General features: G+C 40.4%; 1 protein-coding gene and 1 pseudogene across 2 annotated transcripts in view; both read left to right on the top strand.

Annotated features, from left to right (window-relative positions):
• The window catches only part of LOC111338652 (uncharacterized), a 51,995-nt gene extending 30,479 nt beyond the window's left edge, over positions 1 to 21,516 (top strand). The window contains exons 20-26 of the mRNA XM_088726244.1: positions 13,830 to 14,039; positions 14,873 to 17,259; positions 17,676 to 17,724; positions 18,011 to 18,160; positions 19,630 to 19,857; positions 20,185 to 20,262; positions 20,575 to 21,516. Of these exons, the coding sequence (XP_088582370.1) occupies positions 13,830 to 14,039; positions 14,873 to 17,259; positions 17,676 to 17,724; positions 18,011 to 18,160; positions 19,630 to 19,857; positions 20,185 to 20,262; positions 20,575 to 20,768 (3,296 nt within the window). The 3' untranslated portion in view covers positions 20,769 to 21,516. The remainder of the gene's footprint in view (positions 1 to 13,829; positions 14,040 to 14,872; positions 17,260 to 17,675; positions 17,725 to 18,010; positions 18,161 to 19,629; positions 19,858 to 20,184; positions 20,263 to 20,574) is intronic.
• LOC148727592 (uncharacterized) lies at positions 6,372 to 13,060 on the top strand (annotated as a pseudogene). The gene is made up of 3 exons (XR_015989138.1): positions 6,372 to 6,629; positions 7,349 to 7,512; positions 8,089 to 13,060. The product of XR_015989138.1 is annotated as an uncharacterized LOC148727592 (transcript).
• Positions 21,517 to 23,079: the final 1,563 nt, after the last annotated feature.

Below are 23,079 nucleotides of genomic sequence, written 5' to 3'. Positions count from 1 at the left end.
TAGCCCCAGGACGGAAAGAAAAAGAATGGTAGGCTTTGATGCCTATGAATATAAACATAAAAACAATTAAATCAAAAAGAACCCTAAGGGTTGGAAGAGTTCTGGAAATATGTATTGCAGGAGAAAGGTGAAATAATCAAGGATACACTCATGTGAACTTCTGTCGCTATTCCTTTTCAAATTTCTCCGACAGTGGACACATCAGTGATAATGTCATCCAGTGCCTTCAAACTGTCCAAGAACTGGTCATTGTATAGAAGACTTAGGCATTTTTAAACTGTTCTTTGCCTGACGATCTGTGTTTGGCATATTGATAGGTCAGCGGTCAGCGAGAAACATGGCGGTCATTATTAGCTCCGCTGATTTACAGTGATTTCAGCTTGTCAAAGCTGTTTTCTTTTTCTTTCCTTTTTCATATTTTGTGTCTCGTGTTTTCATGTATTAGTTACTTACCATTATGGAAGGTCTAATGAGAGAGGAATTCGAGAATTTATTGGAGAGGCTTCGCGCCTCTGTGTAAATCGATTAAAGAGTTGGAGGTATCCATCGCCACTGCGAACTCTAAATATGACCAACTACTAACAAAAATGACAGCCTACGAAGAAGAAAGAAAAGCACTAGTTATTGAGAAGAAGAGTTTAAAAGCTGAGGGCCTAAATAATACAAACCAGTCAAAGGCTTTGAAGGAATCATTCAATGATAAAAGTCAAACCGAACAGAGAAAGCCTATCTTTCCTCCTGCCATTATTGTGAAATCTACGAGCCGGAATGTTAGAGAACAACTTTATCGAGCGAGGAAGGCTTTCAAGGACTCGACTTCACTAGACCTAGGATTTTCTGAGGAGAATAGAATCGTCCTTAATGAAAGTCTTACTCGGAGTTTAAACTCAGCTGCCAACTACCATGCGAACCAATTTTAGCAGAAAGACCATCAACACTTATATTTACTAAAGGTTTCATTAGAATTGAACAACAAAGTGTCGAGATGCAGCTGTACAACTTAACTTGGCTATTTAAAATTTACTTGTGGCTTTTTATCTTTTTAAAACATCACAGTGAAAGAAACTCGCATGAACTGAGAACGGCTAGAATACCAAAACAAAGAATAAATATGCTTAAACGTCCACAAGGAATTCGAAAAATCACGAAATTTTCCCGTAGCAGAATTATGATGTACCACAGTAGCTCCGATTGAATTGGAGTCATATGATCCTTTATCCGCCTGTTACGAAGAACCACAGCAATCTGATAGCAAAAGAGAATATAATAGACCAAAAGATGATCAATGAACTTAAACCATTTGAATTTCTTTCGTTGGGCAAAGAAAAGAAGAATGTGAAGAAGAATTTTGATGAAACACCCTGATCTAATTATATATGAAATCTGATTGTGTAATAGAGAAGAAGCAAACAGAATGTGTTGAGCCGTCTGGATATAAAACTGCAAAAGATGGTCGGTTGCAATTAATGTTTTTCTGTAATTGCTCTTCTTGTGGCATGACAAAGACTAAATTCGTGAAGAAAAATGCACACAATGGTGGATTCCTTGATGTTGGCAATTCACATTCCATTGGTGAGATGCATTTTAAAGGATTAACAAAAAGGCTAGTTAATCTTAGAAGAATAGGAGCAGCAAAAGCAGTAAAATCTGATTTTGCCAAGAAAAAGATAAAAGGTATGGATGACAAATACATTGATCAAGGACTTGATCGTTTCACATCAGATTTTTCAAAGAAATGGGATCCACCTCAATGAGGCAGTGTCAATTTACGTATTGGCAGGATGAGTCAAGTGAAACTGAGTTCTAAAAAAAATAATAGAAACATATAGTAATATAAATCTCGATAAGAGAGGTCTAAAAAAGTTGTCTAAATCTGGATTAAAATACGGTGAAAACGTTCTCTGGCCAAAAGACTTTGGAAACATAAGCTTTCAGTTGTCGATCTACAGCCTTCCACGAATAAAACATTTCATGTTTTATCCGTGGAAGGCTGTAGATCGATAGCCGAAAGCTCATGTTTCCAAAATCTTTTGGCCAGAGAACGCCGTTTCACTGTATTTTAATATGTCTCATCCTGGCTGCGCTTCAATTTTAAATCTGAATTGATTTAATTGTTGATGAAGCAGGATGAGAAAATCGATACACTGATGCAAATATTCAAACAAAACCAAAATCACCTGTACTATCACCAAGAAAATCGGTTAAAACAAATGGTTAAGGAAATTGAAGAAAACATAATTCCTCCACTTACCCAATTTTGAGATGAACTTAAGGCCCCGTGCAAATGCACTGGATTTGTCCTCTGCACAAGCTCTCAACATGTTGAGTGTTTGTTGAGGTGTTGTTGAGCGGGGCGTTCAAATGATCTCAACAATGACTCGACATGTTGAGCTCTCCGATTTCATCGACGCCTTAACGTGATTTCTTTAATTTGATCTTATTGTGTTAAGTTCTCGGCCAAGCTGAGATCGAAGGCTAAACATCTTTGTCTTAATATCTGCTACCTCAATGTCTAGTTCGTCACTATATCACCGAGTGCTTTCTTTCTCTTGTTTATTAAATGGTACTCTTACGTGCTTACGTCCCATAAGCATGTATTTTTCTCCAACAAATCAATCAGCTTTTCCGTTTCTTCCTCTGTTCATTTTCTTGTATTTCCTCATTTAGAATTTTTTACATTTGAACCTGTAGAAGCTTTCCTGTAGAGCTTCTAACTGCTGCGACGCCATCTTGTAAAATGTTCGGTATGTTTAAACTCCCAATGAATACGCTGGGCACTGCGCGTGTGTGTGGGCTCAACCTGTTAAAGTGCTACTGAAACGAAATTTTCGTATCTGAAATATTTGTTCTAACCTGTAGTTTTGAATATGCTGATCATCATGAGATAAATTGCTTTGGCCAAAAAGAAGCGAAAGATATCTTTTTTAACCGTTCAAATCAAAAATTTTACACAAAACCATGTCCGGGCCCTGGTACCGAGCGAAATGGATTGATGACGTCACTGGTTGTGTTCACTCCGATAGCGTGGTTTATTTCACTCACTGTTTGTTTGTATTCGTGGGCGAAGGAGATGGCAGATATTGAAGTTTTGTCAAGTGAATCTTCTTCTGAACGAAGCGAAGTTGTCTCCAGTAGCGAAGACGAAGATGGTGGCGTAAAATGGGGTTGACAGGCTTACACGACTCCCAAGCGTGTGTTTAGAGTAGCCTATTCAAAGTTTATCCCTCACAAGTATGTCTTTGAGCGACCGCCCTCTTTTGTAAGATACGAGCGGCGGATTTTTGTATAGTTCGCTCAGTAGTGGTTGTGTTTCTATTAAATGCCAGTTTTTTATGAGAATTTGCTTTATGTGTGGCACTGAGTACGCACATCAGGGATTGCGTCTTTTTCGAATCGTTCGCCTTAGTAGATGTACAGCTATTTTTTTGACTGTCTCGATCGTTAAGTTGTCTTGATTGCTTTCAGCTTGCGTCACGCGCGCTGATTCGATCGTACTACAGTTCTTAGTGTTCAGTGTTCCAGCCGTTTTGGTTGGTTTTTTTTTCTTTATTTCGGTATTAAAACGACCGATTTCACGTTCATAGAAGCACATGATCGCCTTTAGTGTTTCTTGCTCCGCGTTGTTAAGGATTTGCTTTATCTCATTTTTGAAATCCTCGTCTGCTCTTATTTTAGCCCTCGCCCTATATTGTAGGGATTCTGGGCATGTTCTGCGAGGCATTTGGTACAGAGGGATTTGGGTTCTGTCCTGGTGTACCGGTTCACAAGGGAATTACCATTGTTCTTTCTTTGTTTAGGAGTCATTGGTTAGCTGTTGTGTATTGTTAGGTCTTTTGTATCGGCTCTTGTGAACCGGTACACGAGGACAGAACCGGGATTTGTTCGTTATCCTCAGACTTGCCGAGTAGATCATCTTCAGTGGCGGTGTCGTATGAGGCTTCCATGTTTTCTTCATTCTCTGAATGCCATTGCTTTGGCTCGGGGCGTTTAGTAGCCCATCTACCGTTATAATGTCTTTCCACATTTTCTGTAGATGGTCAAGCAAGACCACGGTTTCGATCCTAATCTTGTGGATCTCCTCAGTTTCCGATTAACTAAATAGACTGGTAGAGATTCGTTCTCGGTATCATTCGGGAATTTTGCTCCCTATCCGGGCGAACCTCTCGCAGATAGCCAAGATGCCGATGTGGCCGCCGATGAATAAGACGAGGATGGCATTTTTCCCGAAATCCTCTTTATCGGCCTCCCAACATGCAAGCCACACTCCATGCTTTTTACCCTTCTTTCACAGAAGTACACAACCAGTGACGTCACAGGGCTGTTTTGGCCGCGCCAAGATGGCCGCCAATTTTGATCTCAGCCGGTCAACTTCGAATGGTTAAAAATGTACTTTCCGCTATGCGTTGGCCCAAACAAAGTACACAGCGTTTGCAAATAACGTTCAAACTCTATTATGTTGCAAAAATCTCGGATATGAAAATTACGTTTCAGTAGCACTTTAAGCGTTGCTGTGCAAATGCACTTGACTTTGTTGAGCCACGCATGGATGACCGCGAAACGAAGGAAATGTTGAGCGGCGTTGAGCGAAATGTTTGACCAGTTTCAAATTTGATTCAACAAGACTCAACACCGCTCAACACCTCTTATGCAACTTGGTGTTCAAATGCGCTCAACTTGTTGAGCTCAACATGTTGAGAGCGTGTACAGTGGGCAAATCCAGTGCATTTGCACGGGGCTTAAGCGAACACCATTACCAAGGACGAAGAAAGCACCTTTGTCTGCTCCAAAGACAAAGAAAATGCCGATTGCTGCAAAAATATCATCATCGAGTCAAAGATAAAAGCCCTAAAAGGATTTAGCAAATCATTTGAAATGAGTATAAGGAATGACAGTGATGCTTTGAAGCAGACAGATTAAAGCAGATTGGCCTTGAAACATGAGATTACAAATGAACTGTTAGTTATGAAAGGCACTATCAAGTGGAGAAATTAGGAACAAGATTGCTGTTTGGCTATCTGTCTGTCAAAGAAAAACAGAATGAAATCGGTATCAAAATATTCCGCTTGGAAGAAAACAATTCTTCCCCATACATATCTCCAAAGAACACTATACAAATGAAATATAACCTTCTATTGATTACATCTGATGAGAACATGTTCTTATCAAAGATTTCAACTAGATGATGTTCAAACGAGTTTGACTAATGGTCGTGGGTCGCGGGTCGTGGGTACAAGTCGTGGGTCGTGGGTCGTGGGTGTGGGTGTGGGTGTGGGTGTGGGTGTGGGTGTGGGTGCGGGTGCGGGTAAAAGTCGTGGGTGTGGTTAATACTTAATAATACAAATAACCATTGAAAATATTAAATATAATAATACATAAATTTTATACAACCCTGTCATTCTAGTTATTTTAGTTTGTTTATTCCATTTACCCTACTTTACGTCTATTTTTATCTGTTATCTCATTGTCAATGAAATTAGTTATACATATTTCCGCTATTATATCATACAGCTATTTAAAAACCACTTTCTATATGCACCCAAAAAGCGAAAAAAACAGATACAATCTTTGTTTGCGCTTTTCCATAGTGCAAATACGATAGTGTTTTGGCATAGGGTAAAATATGGACTGAACCATTTTATGGACCATTTTTTGGACCATTTTTTGGACCATTACGTGGACCATTTATAAGGAGTTTCAGTTTCGCGACGCATTCCGAGATCTCGTTTGATAACAAAGGGAAGAGAAATAAATCTTGTAATTACACTGTGTACAAGTTTTTCGAGCTGTGCGGTCTGCGGTCTGCGGTCTGCGTTTTCGAGGTCTGTGTTAACGAGATGCTTTGTACCTGATTTGCTTTGTACGATTGTACCAAAAATGATTTCATATAGTAGAAGTACTATAACTTTAAAATTGCGATAGCGCTCGTGAATTCTATATTTGCGGCTAAAGTCAAGGGCCAAGGAACAGAAATTTCGAGATCTCGTCTGATAACATCAATTACAAAAGAAAGATAGATAAATCTGGTAATTACACACTGTATACACAAAGGAAAACTGATTGTGCATAAGTCGACTGACTCAAAAAGCCCACACACATAACCTCTGCAAGACTGGTACGGCTCGACAGTGGAGGATCGTAAACGCGATATTTTCAATAAGAATTCAAGTCCAGTGTTTACAGAGTAGTTTCGCTTACGCATTCCGCGATCTCGTTTGATAACAAAGCGAAGAGAGATAAATCAGTTAATTACACACTGAGTACACGTTTTTCGAGGCGAGGGTATTCGAGCTGTGTGGTCTGCGGTCTGCGGTCTGCGGTCTGCGGCCTGCGGTCTGCGTTTTCGAGGTCTGTGTTAACGAGACACCTGAGAGAATATTGCTTTGTACGATATCACACGTACGTTTCATTGTTCATCTAGAAGTATTGCATTACTTCATGGTAGTACTTTGTGTGCCCCGGGTTTAAGTTTTCCTGTTTTAGTGTTATTTAGTCCTTATGTCAGCCAAAGAACTTACGCAGAAGTTGTATCGGGAGCTGAGAATACTCCAGATGACAACCAAACGTGGATGACAGCTTACCAACAGGAAAGCGAAGAAGATACCCTGAAAAAGGCCATCCAATTAAGCAAGGTATAGTCATGGTTATGTATTTTCACTGTCAAGAGGCTGGTTCATCCAAGAATTACCACTCGGTAGGCTCGTCGGTCAGCCGGACAGCTACAAAATAAACACATTTCTGGGAAATACAGTCAAACCTCCCGTAAGGAGGGGGTATTTCAGATTTTCTGTTTTGCGGTTTTGACTGTGTTTTGGATCGGTTTTTCGCTTTTTCTGCCAAAAAAGGTTGGGTTTTTTGTTGTTTTTTTTGTCCCGTTTTTGTTTTTTTTTTCCCGTTGCTTACGGGGGGTGGTCGCTTACCAGAGTTCATACCACGATGGGTCAATATTTTCTCCATTAGCATATAGTAACGACAGAGACATACCCCATGCGCCAATGCCAATCTAAATCTCGTATAATGACTGTTAGTAGCCACAAAAATATTTAAGCTTTCAAAAATATTTACTCAGATTTTCGTAGATCGCTTCTCATAAACTACCTAATACAGCGAACGGAACAAGTCTCACGGTAGTTACAAATTGTACCTTAAATGTTCTCTAAACGTTAGGGGGAACTGAGCATGAACTAAGGAAGACTTTCCTAATAGTCCTCTGGTGCGATTAGGCCCATTACTGAAGCCATTTTAGGTCATTTCTTTGAACATTGCTTGAGTACAGTGTTCGGTATGTGCATTTTTTTTTACATTTCAAGTTTATTCTTGTAAAATTGCGGCTATCTTATTCTTGTTTCAGAATGACTCAATAAGTGATAGCAGCGACGAAGACTGGTCCATTGTCCAAACTCCTGGATTTGGCAATAAAGGAAACTGTGGACAGAATGGATCGGGTTCTTCTGGTTACATTCCTGTAATCGATTTGACCGAAAATCCGTCACCAGCGAAAAAAAAACAGACAAGGTAGGAGCAGTGTCATTTAGAACCAATTTATTGTGCGGTAGTTATCTGGAGTGAACTACGTAACAAATAAATGGCGCTACCAGTTACTTGTGCGTCGACTTCGGAGTAACCGTAACGGTAAAGACGGCGATTTTCGCCAAAAATCTGAGGCACCTCGTACTTAATGATGAATACATCCAGATCCCTATCAAAAGAGAGCATTAGCCCAAATGAAACAAGAGAGAGTGCCGTTAATAGAAAAGCTTTTTCTTTTCGCCTTTTTCGGGCTTCAACACAAGCGTGAGAAATTGGAAAGCGATGACGTCATTCTTAGAAACAGGTTGATTGTCATGGTATCCGGACAACCCTATCAAGACAAAAGAACATGCCTTTTGGCTTTCCCGCTCCCCCATTCCGTGTAAATAGAGGAGTCTTACAAAGACTGAGCAATTTAAACTATACTTATCTTACATCTCCCTCCACGTTCTTTGTTGTTTGTTGTTTTTTGTTGGGTTTGCAGTTGAGTCATTGCTTTTCCACAACTTGCCTTGTTTCCATGAACAAAAACTTTATTCTATCTGTTTCCATTGTAAAAAGGGAATCCTCCACGGACTCAGACACAACTGATATCGAGGAGAACCTAGACAACGTTCTCAAACAAGTCAAACAAAGAAAGTTTGATCCTGCGATGTGGGAGAGTGCTCCAATTTCAGAAGTGGAGAAACTTCCATTAGGCATAGACGGTTTGGTGAAATATGCCATCGTCAAAGCCAGAACGTCGAAAGAAATAAGCGCAGCTTTGCCAGCAGATGGTCGGAAATGGAAGAAAAGCAAGGGCACGCAATGGAAACAATATGGAGAGCTGCGGTATGCAGACTGTCGGGGTTCTTTCAAGTGCATCAATACTCAGTGTCCTTTTCGTATTCAATTTGGTGTAGCAAACACAAACCAATTTAAAAATGTTTCAAGCGGCCAAGAAGCCTGTTCAATATGTGGAGACTCAGGTGAATTTGTAATTTGCCGTGCGAGGCGCTATGTGTTTTACGGCAAAAAAATAATACAGGTGTTTCATTGTGGGAGCCACACGTGCCCCATAGCATGGCCGGAAAAACTAATAAAACCTGTGATGGAAATGCTAAAGAAACATCCTCACTTAAAGCCAGCAGAAATACAATCTGCCTTTGTTATGTCATCGTTGCAGACGGAGGAAAATTGGAAAAAAGTGGAAAAAGAAGCGACTCACCTGCTGGACAGAAAATGGATCGCAAATCAGAAACAAAGTGTGTGCCAAGAAATTCATCCAAGTGGTCAAACTTTTGAAGCGCTGGTGACATTTAAACAATATTGCGACAAAAAGGACAGCGTCTTGATATATAAAGTTAATGATCGGCGCACAATTCCAGACAGACCATCTTTTGTTTTCAAAACAAGTGAGGAGAAAATGAAAGCAGCTTTGAATATGGACAGGAACGGGGAACATGTCTTGAAAGAAGAGTTTTGTTTTGTTGACGGCAAAGTTAAAAGGTGTCGGAATTTTGTTACTCTTTCGGCCAGTGTATACATCCGCTACTGAAGAGGAAAATACCTCTTGCTGTTATGGAAGCTGAACAAGAGAGCTCCTAGAAGATTGCGCTGTTCTGGTCTCTTTCAACGAGGGTCTACAAAAAGTCACAGGGGACAACAAGATGGTATTTCATCCTCAAGGTTGGTGCACTGACATGGCCGGAGCTAACATGAATGGACTCCGGCAAGTTTTTGGCGATGATGCCATGAGTCGCATAAAGAGTTGCGAGTTTCATTTTAAAAAGAGCGTTAACAAAATGGCTCGAAGATTAGGGCAGGAAGCAGGTGAGACTTTTAAAAAACTCTGCCAAAGTCTTCTCATATGCAATTTAAAGGAAACTTATCTGGAGGCTAAAAAATCATTAGAAGAATTCATTAACGAGAAATCCGAGCGGCAATTTCTTTCATCCTGGCTGAGCTGGTGGGACAATAGGAGAACATTCATCTTCGGTGCATTTGCTCCGACCAACGCGCCTCGAATGAATCAGGCTGAAGTGATCCACGCTGGAGGGGCTCATAAAGATCCGTCTAACCCTTCCCTTCTTGACGCAGCTCATACGGACACTAGGGACAGCGTCCTTTTTGCAGTTGAACCTCAGTCCATTGAGAAGGGGACTTCAAAAGGTGGAACTGGCTCCTCTTATGAACAGCAGAAAACAAAATTTCACCGCCGAGAATTGGAAAGGGCAAACCAACTTGGCGAAGAAATGATGCGATTAGCATCGAAAAATGGTCTCTTAGTTGACCCTAATTCGGGGCACCGTCCACCGGAAAACAAGACAACTCGCAAAAGAAAACAACACAAACGTACTGAGGTTGAGTCACCAAACGTTGAATAACTGCCCGGTACGAGTGCCACTTGTTTGCAGCAAGAGAACTTCAACAACCCGGGCTTCTCTTTGGAGCCAACGCAGCGGCCAGATAGAGCCACAGCCCAGCAAATAACGCCGGCTTTCACAACCGTCCAGTCCAATGCTGTATATTATTCAAACTCCATGACATTAACTGAACGAAATGCTTGCCGACCACAAGTCACCAAATGGAGAAGCCACCAACAGTTATTATGGGGCGTTCATATCATGGTGTTAGCGCTCAAGAAGGTCTTGATCACCATGCTCCAGTGATGGCAGGCGGCCGTCCTGTTCAACAGCATGACCCTCGGTGCACAGGACAAAACTGTCCGCAGCCAACATACGCTTCGGGGGCTGAAAGTTGGCATTCAGGACATTCCCCTCACAGGTACGAGTTGGTTGCGCTGCTAGGAAACGTAAAAAAGTGCTATGGTTGTGGGGTTGAATTCACTGACAGGCACATAAGTCCTCTGTACAACATCGTGGTCAAGCATGTTGACAGGCGACTTGTTCGGAGAGATGAGCGAACGGGAAATTTCCTTTTTTAGTACAGATTACAGCAATACGTATTACCACCTAGACTTCGCCCTCATTCAACACAAAATCCCTTTTTCAATGGGCAGGTGTTTATTGCACTTGATAAATTGAGTTCCCTTGATAAATCTCAATTCAACATTGTTGAAAATTGCAATTTAACAGTCATAGGAATTTGACGATTTCTTTTTATAGGAGTGGAAGTTTGTCTGAAGTTTCAGTGGGCTTATCAAAATCGGCAAGAACTTCACCTTCTTAAAAAAAAACATCCTTTCATTCTTTTATTGTTGTTAACGTCTATTGCAAAGAAGCGAGCCCCCAAAAAAGTGCTTAATCAAGGTGCATGCAAAGAGGTACAACCTATTTTATGGAGTATACTCTCCCGTTACGCCGGAGACGCTCTACTCTCATTGCTTTTTGGTAAAAATACGTAGTGATATTCTTTGGTTGTGTTGTTGGTAATGAAACAGCTTTGTAACTTTTTGAAAAATTATTTAGCCACTTGTCTCCAACAAATAACAAATATCTAGCCGTGCAGGGCAAAGCTGTACAAAGTTTTGCAGGTGATGATCCCTTGGATAGAAAGACCGTACGTATTATTTGACAAAGTACTACCGTGAAGTAATGGAATACTTCTCGACGAACAGTGACACGTGTTTCTTGAGTACGTGTGATTTCGCAACTCTGCCAAGTCGGGTCTTTCTCAGATAAGATCATACCACGCGTGTTGTATTTCTGAATTTACAGCCCTGGCAAATGAATAACCTAAATAACCCAAACGACTCCTGATTGGCCGAAATTAATTACCAACTCGCCTCTTTTGAATCTACCTTTTTGTGGAGGGTCGAGGGTCAAGGGTTTTATGTCGAGGGCGAGGGAATATTATCGAGGGTACCTATTTTTTTTTAATAAATAAGAAATCATTTTTTGGAACATTTTTGGGACCATTTTATAAAGGGGGAGGCACGCCTTTAGCACTCAGAAAGGGTGAGTGCAGTCTACAGATGCTGAGGGAGGGGTGGGAAAGAGTGTTATCACTCAGGCATGGGTGATAGGTTGTTGTAATTGTAAACACTGCTGGTTAAATGCGCTTTTACTCGAGTGTACTAATTATTTTAATACGTTTTTCGACTGACTTCTCCTACATCAACATTCCTGCGGATTTTAGTCATGCGAAAGCGAAACTGCCACATAAACACTGGACTTGAATTCTTGTTGAAAATATCGCGTTTACGATCCTCAACTGTCGAGTTATCATTCTAGCAGAAGTTATGTGTGTGCCTTTTGAGTCGACTTGTGCAAAATCAGTTTTCCTTTGTGTATACAGTGTGTAATTACCAGATTTATCTTTCTTTCTTTTGTCATTGATGTTATCAGACGAGATCTCGGAATTTCCGTTATGCGAAAGCCAAACTTCCACGTAAACACTGGAGTTTAATTTATATTTAAAATACTACGTTTACGATCCTCCATTGTTGAGTTATCCGTGTGCCTTTTGAGTCGACTTGTGTGTGCACTATCAGTTGCTTCACGTTTTCCTTTGTGTATACAGTATGTTATTACTGAATTTATCTATCTTCCTTTTGTTAGTGATCTTATCATGAGACGAGATCACAGAATTTCGCACTACACCGAAATACCTAGTTAAACAATAGTGTTTCTGCACCCACCCCTCCCTGAGTACTAAAGGTGTGCCTCCCCCCTTATAAAATGGTCCAAAAAATCGTCCAAAAAATGGTCCAAAAAATAGTCCAGTCCAGTCCATATTTTACCCTGTGCCCAATTATCATCGCTATCAAAGCTAATAATTTCGGAATTACTGTCATATTGACTCAAAAACATAGATTATATGAAAATAACACTTTTATACTAACATATATGAATAATATCTCGAAATTTCTGTTCCTTGGCCCTTGAATTTAGCCGCAAATATAGAATTCACGAGCGCTATCGCAATTTTAAAGTTATAGTACTTCTACTATATGAAATCATTTTTGGTACAATCGTACAAAGCAAATCAGGTACAAAGCATCTCGTTAACACAGACCTCGAAAACGCAGACCGCAGACCGCAGACCGCACAGCTCGAAAAACTTGTACACAGTGTGTAATTACAAGATTTATCTCTCTTTCCTTTGTTATCAAACGACATCTCGGAATGCGTCTCGAAACTGAAACTCCTTATTTGGTCCACGTAATGGTCCAAAAAATGGTCCAAAAAATGGTCCAAAAAATAGTCCAAAAAATAGTTCAGTCCATATTTTACCCTATGCCAAAACACTATCGTATTTGCACTATGGAAAAGCGCAAACAAAGATTGTATCTGTTTTTTTGGCTTTTTTGGTGCATATAGAAAGTGGTTTTTAAATAGCTGTATGATATAATAGCGGAAATATGTATAACTAATTTCATTGACAGTGAGATAACAGATGAAAATAGACGTAAAGTAGGGTAAATGGAATAAACAAACTAAAATAACTAGAATGACGGGGTTGTATAAAATTTATGTATTATTATATTTAATATTTTCAATGGTTATTTGTATTATTAAGTATTAACCACACCCACGACTTTTACCCGCACCCGCACCCGCACCCACACCCACACCCACACCCATGACCCACGACTTGTACCCACGACCCACGACCCACGACCCACGACCCACGACCATTAGTCAAACTCTGTTCAAATAAACTAAACACGAACATAAGAAACACTTTTGTATGTACTGTTTGTAATGTTTCAGTAGCTTAGAAATCCTCGAGGCGCATAAATCAAATTGTGTGACAATCAATGGAAAATAATCAATCAAAATGCCTGAGAAAGGTGAATGTGTTAAGTTTACCAATTATCATAAGCAGCAAGCTGTTGCATTTGTCATTTATACTGATTTTGAGGCTATCACAGTGAAGATACAAAAATGCGAACAAGGAGACAGTAAATCTTTTACAGAAGCCTATCAGAAACATTTTGATTGTGGATTTGGTTATGAAGTTGTTTGTTTGTCTGGTGACCATCAAACATTGTCTTTGAAAAGCCCCCTTGGGGAAAGTCAATAAAGTATGTATGTATGTAAACTAGTACCATTTCTGAGAATCCGAAACCTGTCCCGTTTCTCATAATTAGACCTTGACCTTGGAATTTGAGCCCAAAATATGGTAAAGTGGGTTAGAACAGCCAATTGCTATACTAGTTAGGTCGCTGTAGTCACCTCACTACGATAAAGATTAGTATAATTTCCTGTGACATTCCAAGCATGAATCCCACTAAATACATGTAGTCAGCACCCATTCCTTACCTCATTTCGTAGCGTTTCAGTCATGTTTCCATGCATGGACTAAATGTGCCCACTTTTCATTTCTATAGCTGTTCTCTGTTCCTACTTTCCTAGTTTCGTTGGAGGTTTTCCTTCGCTTGCTTCAAAAAAAGTACCAGTTGCTAACGAGTAGCATAGACGAGGTCTTGAGTCAGCTGGCTGAGGAAGACATAACGAGTGTGTGCTTGTTAGAGTTGGGCTGGGAGGAAATCAAACACTTTTTTTCGCCACATGTTAGAGGAATTATTGAGCAGGAGCTCAAAATACTCTCTGAGGAAATGGAAGGTAATTTATCTTGGGGCTTTAGCGGTAAGTTCTCTTTCTGTAAAGTGGCCGCTGAATCTAAAGCGTTATGGTCGGAGAGAAACCGGGTGGACAGACGGTGCGTTATCGGTCGACTCCTCTCCGATTTCTCATGTAGCCACGCAATGTTAGTTTTCGTATAGGATGGATAACAATTTCCTCGGAACTGTACCATAACTCTCCTCCTTCTCCCCTTCAGTTTCCTCTTGGTATCGGATGTTTACACTTGAAAGTGGCTTAAGATTTTGGGTAACTTGTGGCAATTAATTTACGGAGGAAGCGAGTTTTTTAAATTATTTTTACAACTTACTGCTTAAAAGGAAATTAGCTTTGAGAAATATTTCTTGGCGTCTGCGCGATCAGAGGTTAAAGGTGACAGTTTCTCAGCGGTTTTGGTTTTTCAACAGATGTTGGTTTTGCTCTTTTCCAATCTTTGGAATGATTAACCATTTAAGTCAGCATGAAGCGGCAGGGGCACGACAAATTTTCGAGCCATTTTTAAAGTGCAACAGTCTAGGCCAATAATAATTCCCCCTTGCCTACCTATGTAGGCGTCCACTCATGCAGAATCGCGGCATACTCTCTTTATCCTGTAGGGAAATAGAGTCTGGGGCTACGTAACAACTTGAACTTTTAACAGTTTTATTCCAGTCGAACTTTTATGGAAGCGTCTTCGGCAATCGCAACTGCAAGAAAAATGTTCTCGAGGCATGCCATCATCATTTTGTATATTCCTGTTGTACTTTAAAAGTATAACGTTAAAGCAGGTTTTGTATGATAAGGCTTTCATTCAATTGAAGGGTTTTCCTCCACAGACATTCCACCGCATATTCTTGCACGAGGCCCTTCGGCTTTGAAAGCCTACAAGAAGGCCATTGCTGAAGGGAAGACCTTTGTCAGGAGAGTACCCATTATGTTAATTGGACAGGACCGTTCGGGAAAGACCAGCTTGAAAAGATCCCTTAGGGGACAAATTTTTGACGAAGATGAAAATAGCACCGTTGGTGTAACTGTCGATCCTTCTTATTTTAAAGTTTCCCACGATGTATGGAAAGTGGGAGAGAAGGACGAAGGAGTGAATTCAGGGACAACTTTCTCGTATGAGTACCAAGCCGCGCGTTTGACAGTGGAAAATCTGAATGAGGAACAAGAATTCATGTTTCCGCAAAATCTTGAGGAGGACATGCTAATTAAAGAGACTCTTCCAATCAAAAAGCTTTCAGGATTTAAAGAAAGTCGTGCCCCTTCAATTCCCTCGTCACAACGTGTTCCAGTGAAAACTGAACGCGCAGAAGAAAGAATCCCTGACACTCATTCCGTATCCTCAGGTTCGGTGTTAACTCCTGAAATTAGCCATGACTTGTCCCTTGACCCTGCCGATGTCCCAATGAAAAACTGGGAATCCTCCGACTTGTCTCAAGTTAAAATTACCGGAGAAAAACGAGGTGGTGACAGCATAAAAGACATGCCAGCTGATGTAGCAAGTATAATTGAAATGTTGCTGCAGAGCGAGGATATAACGAAATGCGAAGAAGACGTTTTTTCAGTATTGTGGGATTTTGGCGGACAAACAGTTTATCATGCAACACACCCTCTCTTCCTTACTTCAAACGCAATTTTTCTTTTAGTCAGCGACCTGAGCCGGAATCCATTTGAAAAAGTCAAATCGCCGAAGCAGGGAATGTTCACGGAGTTGGAGGATAGCCATTCCCTAAAGACCAATATGGATTACCTCGATTTCTGGATGTCCTCCGTAGCTTCCCTAGCCATTCAGGATGAAGGCAATCCGGTGGTTACACAATCTGATGTGTTACCTGAGAAGCTCCCCCCCGTTTTTTTAGTATGCACTCATGCTGACATGCCTCATGATCGACGTGGTCCAAAAGTACAAGCTGGAATGGTATTTGGTCACCTACAAAACAAACCATATAACGTCCATTTGTATGATGACGTCTTTGTTGTGGATAACACCAAGTCTGGTCATGAGTCGGAGTGCCCAGAAGTAGTGCGCCTGCGCAAAGAAGTGCTTGCTGTCGCTAAGAAACTACCACAGGCAAAACAAGCCGTTCCAATCAGGTGGCTGAAATTTGAAAAAGCAATTCAAACCACGAAAGAAGAAGGCCGCAAATGGATACCCCTTCAAAGTGCGAAAGATATTGCTAGTGATGTGTGCGATATTGTTGACGATGACGAATTCAGTGCATTACTAAACTTTTTACACGACCAGAGGATTTTAATTCACTTTGATGACACCCCGAATCTTAACAAAATGGTGGTCTTGGACGTTCAGTGGTTGATTGATGTGCTTAAGGAGGTAATAACTGTAAGGCCATACGATGGCAAAGAGAAGAAGTTTAAAGACCTATGGAAGAAGCTTGAAAAAGAAGGGGTCTTGGAGGAAGATCTTTTAGAACATGTTTGGGGCTCCAGTTATGACGATGGAGAAACCCGTGAGAGTCTTGTAGCGATTATGGAGAAATTCAGCTTGCTTTGCCCTTTACCTTCATCTGATGGATCGTGCAGTAGGACGTATCTGGTACCCTCCATGCTGATGTCACACCCACCAGAGGATGTACTGGAGCTAGTTGCATCTGCAGAAGCTCCTCCTCTTTTTCTTCGCTTTGAGTCTGGACAAGTTCCATCTGGCCTATTTTGTCGATTGGTGCTGCAACTGTTTCAGTGGTGCAAACAAGAATATGCAAGCCCAGAGTACCCTCAGCTGTATCTTAATTTTGCTCGATTTTACAATTCTGAAGAAGGAAACTGCTCTGTCATTCTCCTGTGCCGTATGTCGTCTATTGAAGTTGTTGTCCACAGAGGTAGTTCCAGTAATTGGGAAACACACAGATCAAAGTCAAAGACGACTTCGCCTCTTCACAACAACGATGACACCTTTGCTTGTGCAGTGCTTAGGCAGTTGGAGCTGATGCTTGAGTCCATGCGAATAGAGTTTTGGTGGCTTCAGAATATGAAGTATGCAGTGCAGTTCCTATGCCCTGTTTGTTGTCCAGGAGGTGCAGTCAGTTACTGCCGCACACATCTTTCAAAGGGCTGCAAGCAAGATGAATGCCTCCATTTCTGGTCCAAGTCTGAGTTGTGCAGAAATATGAAGAACATTTGTTGCACCCGCTCTGCAACTGCCAAGTCTAACAGCATTTCGCTAAAATACTTCGAGGCTTGGTTTCGTTCCAAGAGAAATCAGGTATATAACGTAACGAAATTCTCTGGTGCCTTAGGATGCGACTAATAGTCAGTAATGTCGGAAGAAATGAGTGCGTTTCCTTTTGAGTTATGCTTTACCGCGCCCTTTTATGAATATGAAATGTTTAATCTAAGGTGGGTTATTAAACGGTCAGATCGCCTTTTTACTCCTCCTAAAATAATAAAAAAGAAAAGAAAAGAAAAAGGAAAAAAGCTCACGTGATTGACTTCGGTGCTGATGGCTGGCAGCTTTGTAACAGTAAGCTAAAAAGATTTAATACATCTTTGATTAAGTATCCCCAAAGTGATCATGGTGATGCTCTTTACACTTTACGAAGGGGACATTCCCTACTGAGGAGGAAAATGAAATAAGGAGTGGAATGTCATTTAAAGTTTTACTTCATTTCCTTTTTTCAGCAACCCACATGTAGTGAAGATGATGATGGGAGTTTAGCTTCGTCGGATGGTAAATATATTACATACATTTTTGTGGCTTGCTCCAGATGCTCAGTGTTAATAGAAAAAAACTACCTAATAAGGACTTCGTGAAAAAAAGCGTTCGCGTGATAGCTTTTAAAAGATGGGACATGTGAATTAATTTCTTCAGCAAGAAGACTTAAAAAATTCAATTTGGTCCTTTTTAAGCGTGTACGACTACTCATTTAGCAAAAAGTGGGGTAAGTTCGAGAGAAAAAAGGTACTGTAAGTCTTCAATTTGCGATCAATAGTTTCTTTCTTTTCTTCTGATAAAGCTACGCAACTCTGCTTGACTCGAGAACGCGTTGGCGAAGATATAACTCCACAAATGAAAGAGGTTCTTCAGTTGGAGGGAACTTGCTTTGGAACACCGATCTCTGATTCAAAAAGGGAGCAAGCGCTGGCTACTTCAAATAAAACTACCGGTGAGAGCATCGTGAGCTTTTCACTTTGACTCCTTTTGGGAAAGGATTGGATTAGAGAAGTGTATGATTTTATCCAAACAGGACGAGGAGGGCTGGTAAAGGCGAAAGACTCTATTCTTTTAACATTGCTCGAATCATAGCGGGATATTGAAAATACTGTTGTGCCGAAATTCTCCAAACCAGTTACTAATTAAAACTTCCCTAACATCTTTTGCAGTAAATGGTTTGAACCCGGGGGTAACATGTGAAGGTGTAGTCTGATCGTCCGGGTGAGTGTAGTCCTGAGAAGGACTGTTGTCGGTGGCAGTGACTGACGTTTCGACAACCTGTGCGGAAGTCATCATCAGAGTCAAGTGAGTGATTGTTGTCAGTAGAATGTTCTTATTCCAGTTCGTGTGAAATGATCGGTTGGTTTTGCCGTGATGTTATTGGCTGTGAGACTCAAGTGACGTAAGTCGTTCGTGATTGGTCTGTTTCGGTCTGTCGGTAAAGCTAGGTTGTTCTTTTTCGGTCGTTTGTGATGTTTATGTCGTGAATGAGTCGTTTGTATGGGGCGGGTAGTTGTTGACATCTGTTTAGGGGAGTCTGTTCTAAGTTAGTAAACCAGCTTTCCAGAGTCAGTCGTTGAAAATAGTCAGTGCTGTAGGTTAGGCATTGCGCAGAGTCCCAGTCAATGTTGTGGTTGGTAAGTCGATGGTGTTCAGCAATGTGATTGCTGACATCACCTTTCCTCGTCGCCCGTCTGTGTTCAGTCAGTCTTGTTGTGAGGTTTCTGCCAGTCTCACCGATGTAGGAGGCTTGGCAGTCGGAACAATTGATCGAAGATCAATTGTTCCGACTGCCAAGCCTCCTACACAACAAGATTGACTCACAACAAGACTGACTGAACACAGACGGGCGACGAGGAAAGGTGATGTCAGCAATCACATTGCTGAACACCATCGACTTACCAACCACAACATTGACTGGGACTCTGCGCAATGCCTAACCTACAGCACTGACTATTTTCAACGACTGACTCTGGAAAGCTGGTTTACTAACTTAGAACAGACTCCCCTAAACAGATGTCAACAACTACCCGCCCCATACAAACAACTCATTCACGACATAAACATCACAAACGACCGAAAAAGAACAACCTAGCTTTACCGACAGACCGAAACAGACCAATCACGAACGACTTACGTCACTTGAGTCTAACAGCCAATAACATCACGGCAAAACCAACCGATCATTTCACACGAACTGGAATAAGAACATTCTACTGACAACAATCACTCACTTGACTCTGATGATGACTTCCGCACAGGTTGTCGAAACGTCAGTCACTGCCACCGACAACAGTCCTTCTCAGGACTACACTCACCCGGACGATCAGACTACACCTTCACTAACATCTTTTGTGATGAAAAAATTTTTTGTGTTGTCATCAATTCTATAGTGTATTTCTCTATTCTTCGCATTTATAGAAGTTTTCCTACCTGAAAATGTTCAGCAATCCCTTCTGATACCGTCGCGGGATGCCAAAGAGGTTGTTTTTCAACTGAAGGAAAACCTGCAACTGGACCAAGACTTTCTGGAGCGGCCAGACCTCGAAACTACGAAACTAATCCGTAGTCTGGCCCAAAAAGCGAAGGAATTTAAGAGGCTTGATGTCTTTAAACTTTTAAAAGAAATTGCACCGGCTGGAACTACTGGTTAGTTGCTCATTCTTCCGAAACCTGTGTCGCTATGAAACTATGAGAAACGTGAGGTTATTCAAGAAATGACATCAATTCTGTAGAATAGGCAAACTCTAAAAATTTTCTTAGACAGCCATCTTTGGAGCAATTACGTGACCTGGAGAACTTATTTTTTCGTCGATTCTTTCATCATGCATTGTTAAGCTTCCTAGTCGACCTGTACAAAGACAGTTAAGCGTTGTTCTTTACACTCAAAACCTTATTTTTTCATATGAGTGTCTTTTTATTTAATGAATCAACTATTCCTGCGTGGCCCAACTGTTTGGTTTTTCTTTTTTTCAGGTCCTTTGTTGCCTGAAAACCTTCCTGTCCAAAATATACCGTTCGCTAAAGCAAGGGAACTTACAATCAATTTATCTGGTAAGCTTTACCTCTCATGTAACAAATAATGTAGGAAGGAAACTTCACAAGCGCCATAATTTCTTTTCCTTGCCTATGCCTATATTTAGTTTGAAATGTCAGTTTCCTAGATTCACGTCCAAATTGACGCTTCCATTTGATTAACACATAGTTTTATGTTATGGAATTTCTAAGGGTAACTATATATATCTAGAATTAAATCCAGTAAGGAGTAAGTCCCTCGGGGCGGAAGAAGATGCATATGCACTAAAATTTTAAACATCGCTGAATAAAAAACAGGCAAACAAACAAATAAATAAACCTTTGATTCAGGTGGCGATGAATGGATGGGGGTTGTTGAAGGGCTGGGACTGACTCCACAAGAAATTCGTTTTCTTGACAAGCGTACACTGAACCCAATGGCAGCAGCTCTGTCTTTTATCGTCAAGCGGCGCCACTTAAGCGTGGATGAGCTGTACGAATTGTTGATTGAACAAGGGTTTCCCAAGATGGCTGATCTTCTGTAGGAAGCTGACCTCGTGCAAGTACCCGTTAAACCTTAAGATCGCCTTTTCAATAGATTGTGATGAACCTGACAGGCATCCGATGTATTACAGGATGTTCTATCCAATTACACTTTTAGGGAGTTTTTCTATTCCATTTAATGTATTGTCTGCTAGACATTATAGATTTTTAATGATTTGCACAGCCCTACTCGTTTATCATGGCCTTATCGCGTTCATTGCAACGAAAATTTTAAGTAAAGTACATTTTTGACAATATGATGCAACAAGTTATAGATGCAAAATATTTAATAGTTTCCACTTTGCATTTTTCCTTTTTCACAAACACGATCATTTAGATTAGCATAGTAGTTAGATCAGGAATAACAAATCTTGATTGATTGTTTCATTCGTAGTAAATCACAAAAGGAGATCGAGAGTTAAAGTAAAATTTTTTATTCAAATTTCTCGTGAGTTTTGAATCCTTGTAACGGAGCAAGAAAAACGCGCGCAATTAATTTGAAACGGAGAAATTTGACGCGAGATCGACAGTTTTTGAACTTGTCACGAGTAATTATAAGTTTCCAGGCTATCTTTTCCTTATATTCACCGTCCTGTGGACAGTGTATTAAGTACCTATTAGACATCAAGTGTGGGCTTCATTGTGTTTAAGGTAAAGTTTGGTAAAATGCATGTTTTTGAGAGTGCTCTCTTTCTATATTCAGGGCGTAATGAGCACATGGTAAAAATAAAAAAAAAAACAAAAAAAAAAACTTCACTACCGAGGCTCTCAAATATTTTGGCACTTCTCTTAGAATGTTGAAGATATAAAGTAGTCGTAATCCCGAAAGCGGCTTAATCGCATATTTCGTATAATAGAGCCACTTAAATGCCAAATATAAAATGAAGTATGAAATTCCAGAAAGAAATGTTGTTCTCAGAGGCAATAATGGGAGCTAATACACTAGATGTTTAATCAACATTTTCGCTCGAAGTTTTACCTGCTGTATTCAGAGTTTTCAAACATCAAGGTTCACCCGTTTTGTTTTCAAATCTTAGATGGCTCTGAATTTCGGAATGTCTTGAAAGTTTCTTAGAAAGTAATACTCAGTTCTACTTCAATATGATGAATATATGAAGTTCATATATTTTGAACTGCGGCTAAAGATACGTATGATGCACGATCCTTGCAGTAGAGAGCGCTATTTATGCAATAGCGAAAATCAGACCTGAAAAAGAGAAAAAAAAAATCAGGCCTTTACGGGATTCGAAACACTGACCTCTGCGATACTAGTGCAGCGCTCTACCAATTGAGCTAACAAGCCAACTGGGAGCAGGCCGTTAAGTTGATTCGTAATAAACCCGTGATGATAAATCAGACACAATGAATATATGAAGTTCATATATTTTGAACTGCGGTATTAGATACGTATGATGCACGATCCTCGCAGTAGAGAGCGCCATTTATGCAATAGCGAAAATCCTCTCTACTGCGAGGATCGTGCATCAGACGTATCTTTAACCGCAGTTCAAAATATATGAACTTCATATATTCATCATATCTGATTTATCATCACGGGTTTACTACAAATCAACTTAACGGCCTGCTCCCAGTTGGCTTGTTAGCTCAATTGGTAGAGCGCTGCACTAGTATCGCACAGGTCAGTGGTTCGAATCCCGTACAGGCCTGATTTTTTTCAGGTTTGATTTTCGCTATTGCATAAATAGCGCTATCTACTGCGAGGATCGTGCATCATACGTATCTACTTCAATAGTTCCACTCCACTTTAAAAATCATTTTTAAATAAAGTCGTACCTTTGATCTTAGCAGTTTACAGTCAAAAGGAAACCAAGGGTTAGTAATTCTTCCCAGGCCGAAAGTATTAATTCGCTTCTCGCCTCTGTAAAGAACATTTCAAGTATATTATATGCATATCTTGATTGAAGAAGACTTTCCGATATAGTTTGCCGCAATAAAACTTTTTGGAGTGTTTTTGTACATTGTGCTGTTAACTAGTTTGGTGTGAGCCCTTATTCTTCTTGTAAATAATCCCTGTAAACTATATCTGGACGTAATGCGTCCATCAATTCAAAACTTCAACATCCACCCTGGGCAGCCCCACCGGATATATGAAATTTTGAAAGATTGGTTCGTTTAAAATACTTTCCCCTAGGACCAAATTGAAAATAGTGTTCAAATGCTAGATTTAATGATAAATATTTTTGAAGGCAAGATCAGCGACCATGATTTTGTTTTTTTGGACACCTTTTTTTCTGAGCCATCTGCTGCGAAAACTGAGAATTCTTATCTTAAAACACCATCATATTAAAAGAT

This window comes from Stylophora pistillata, chromosome 7 (assembly GCF_964205215.1).
Source record: "Stylophora pistillata chromosome 7, jaStyPist1.2, whole genome shotgun sequence".
In the NCBI taxonomy this organism is placed as follows: domain Eukaryota; kingdom Metazoa; phylum Cnidaria; class Anthozoa; order Scleractinia; family Pocilloporidae; genus Stylophora; species Stylophora pistillata.
Note: the sequence above shows the minus strand (reverse complement) of the source record. Positions and strands in the feature narration are given on the sequence as shown.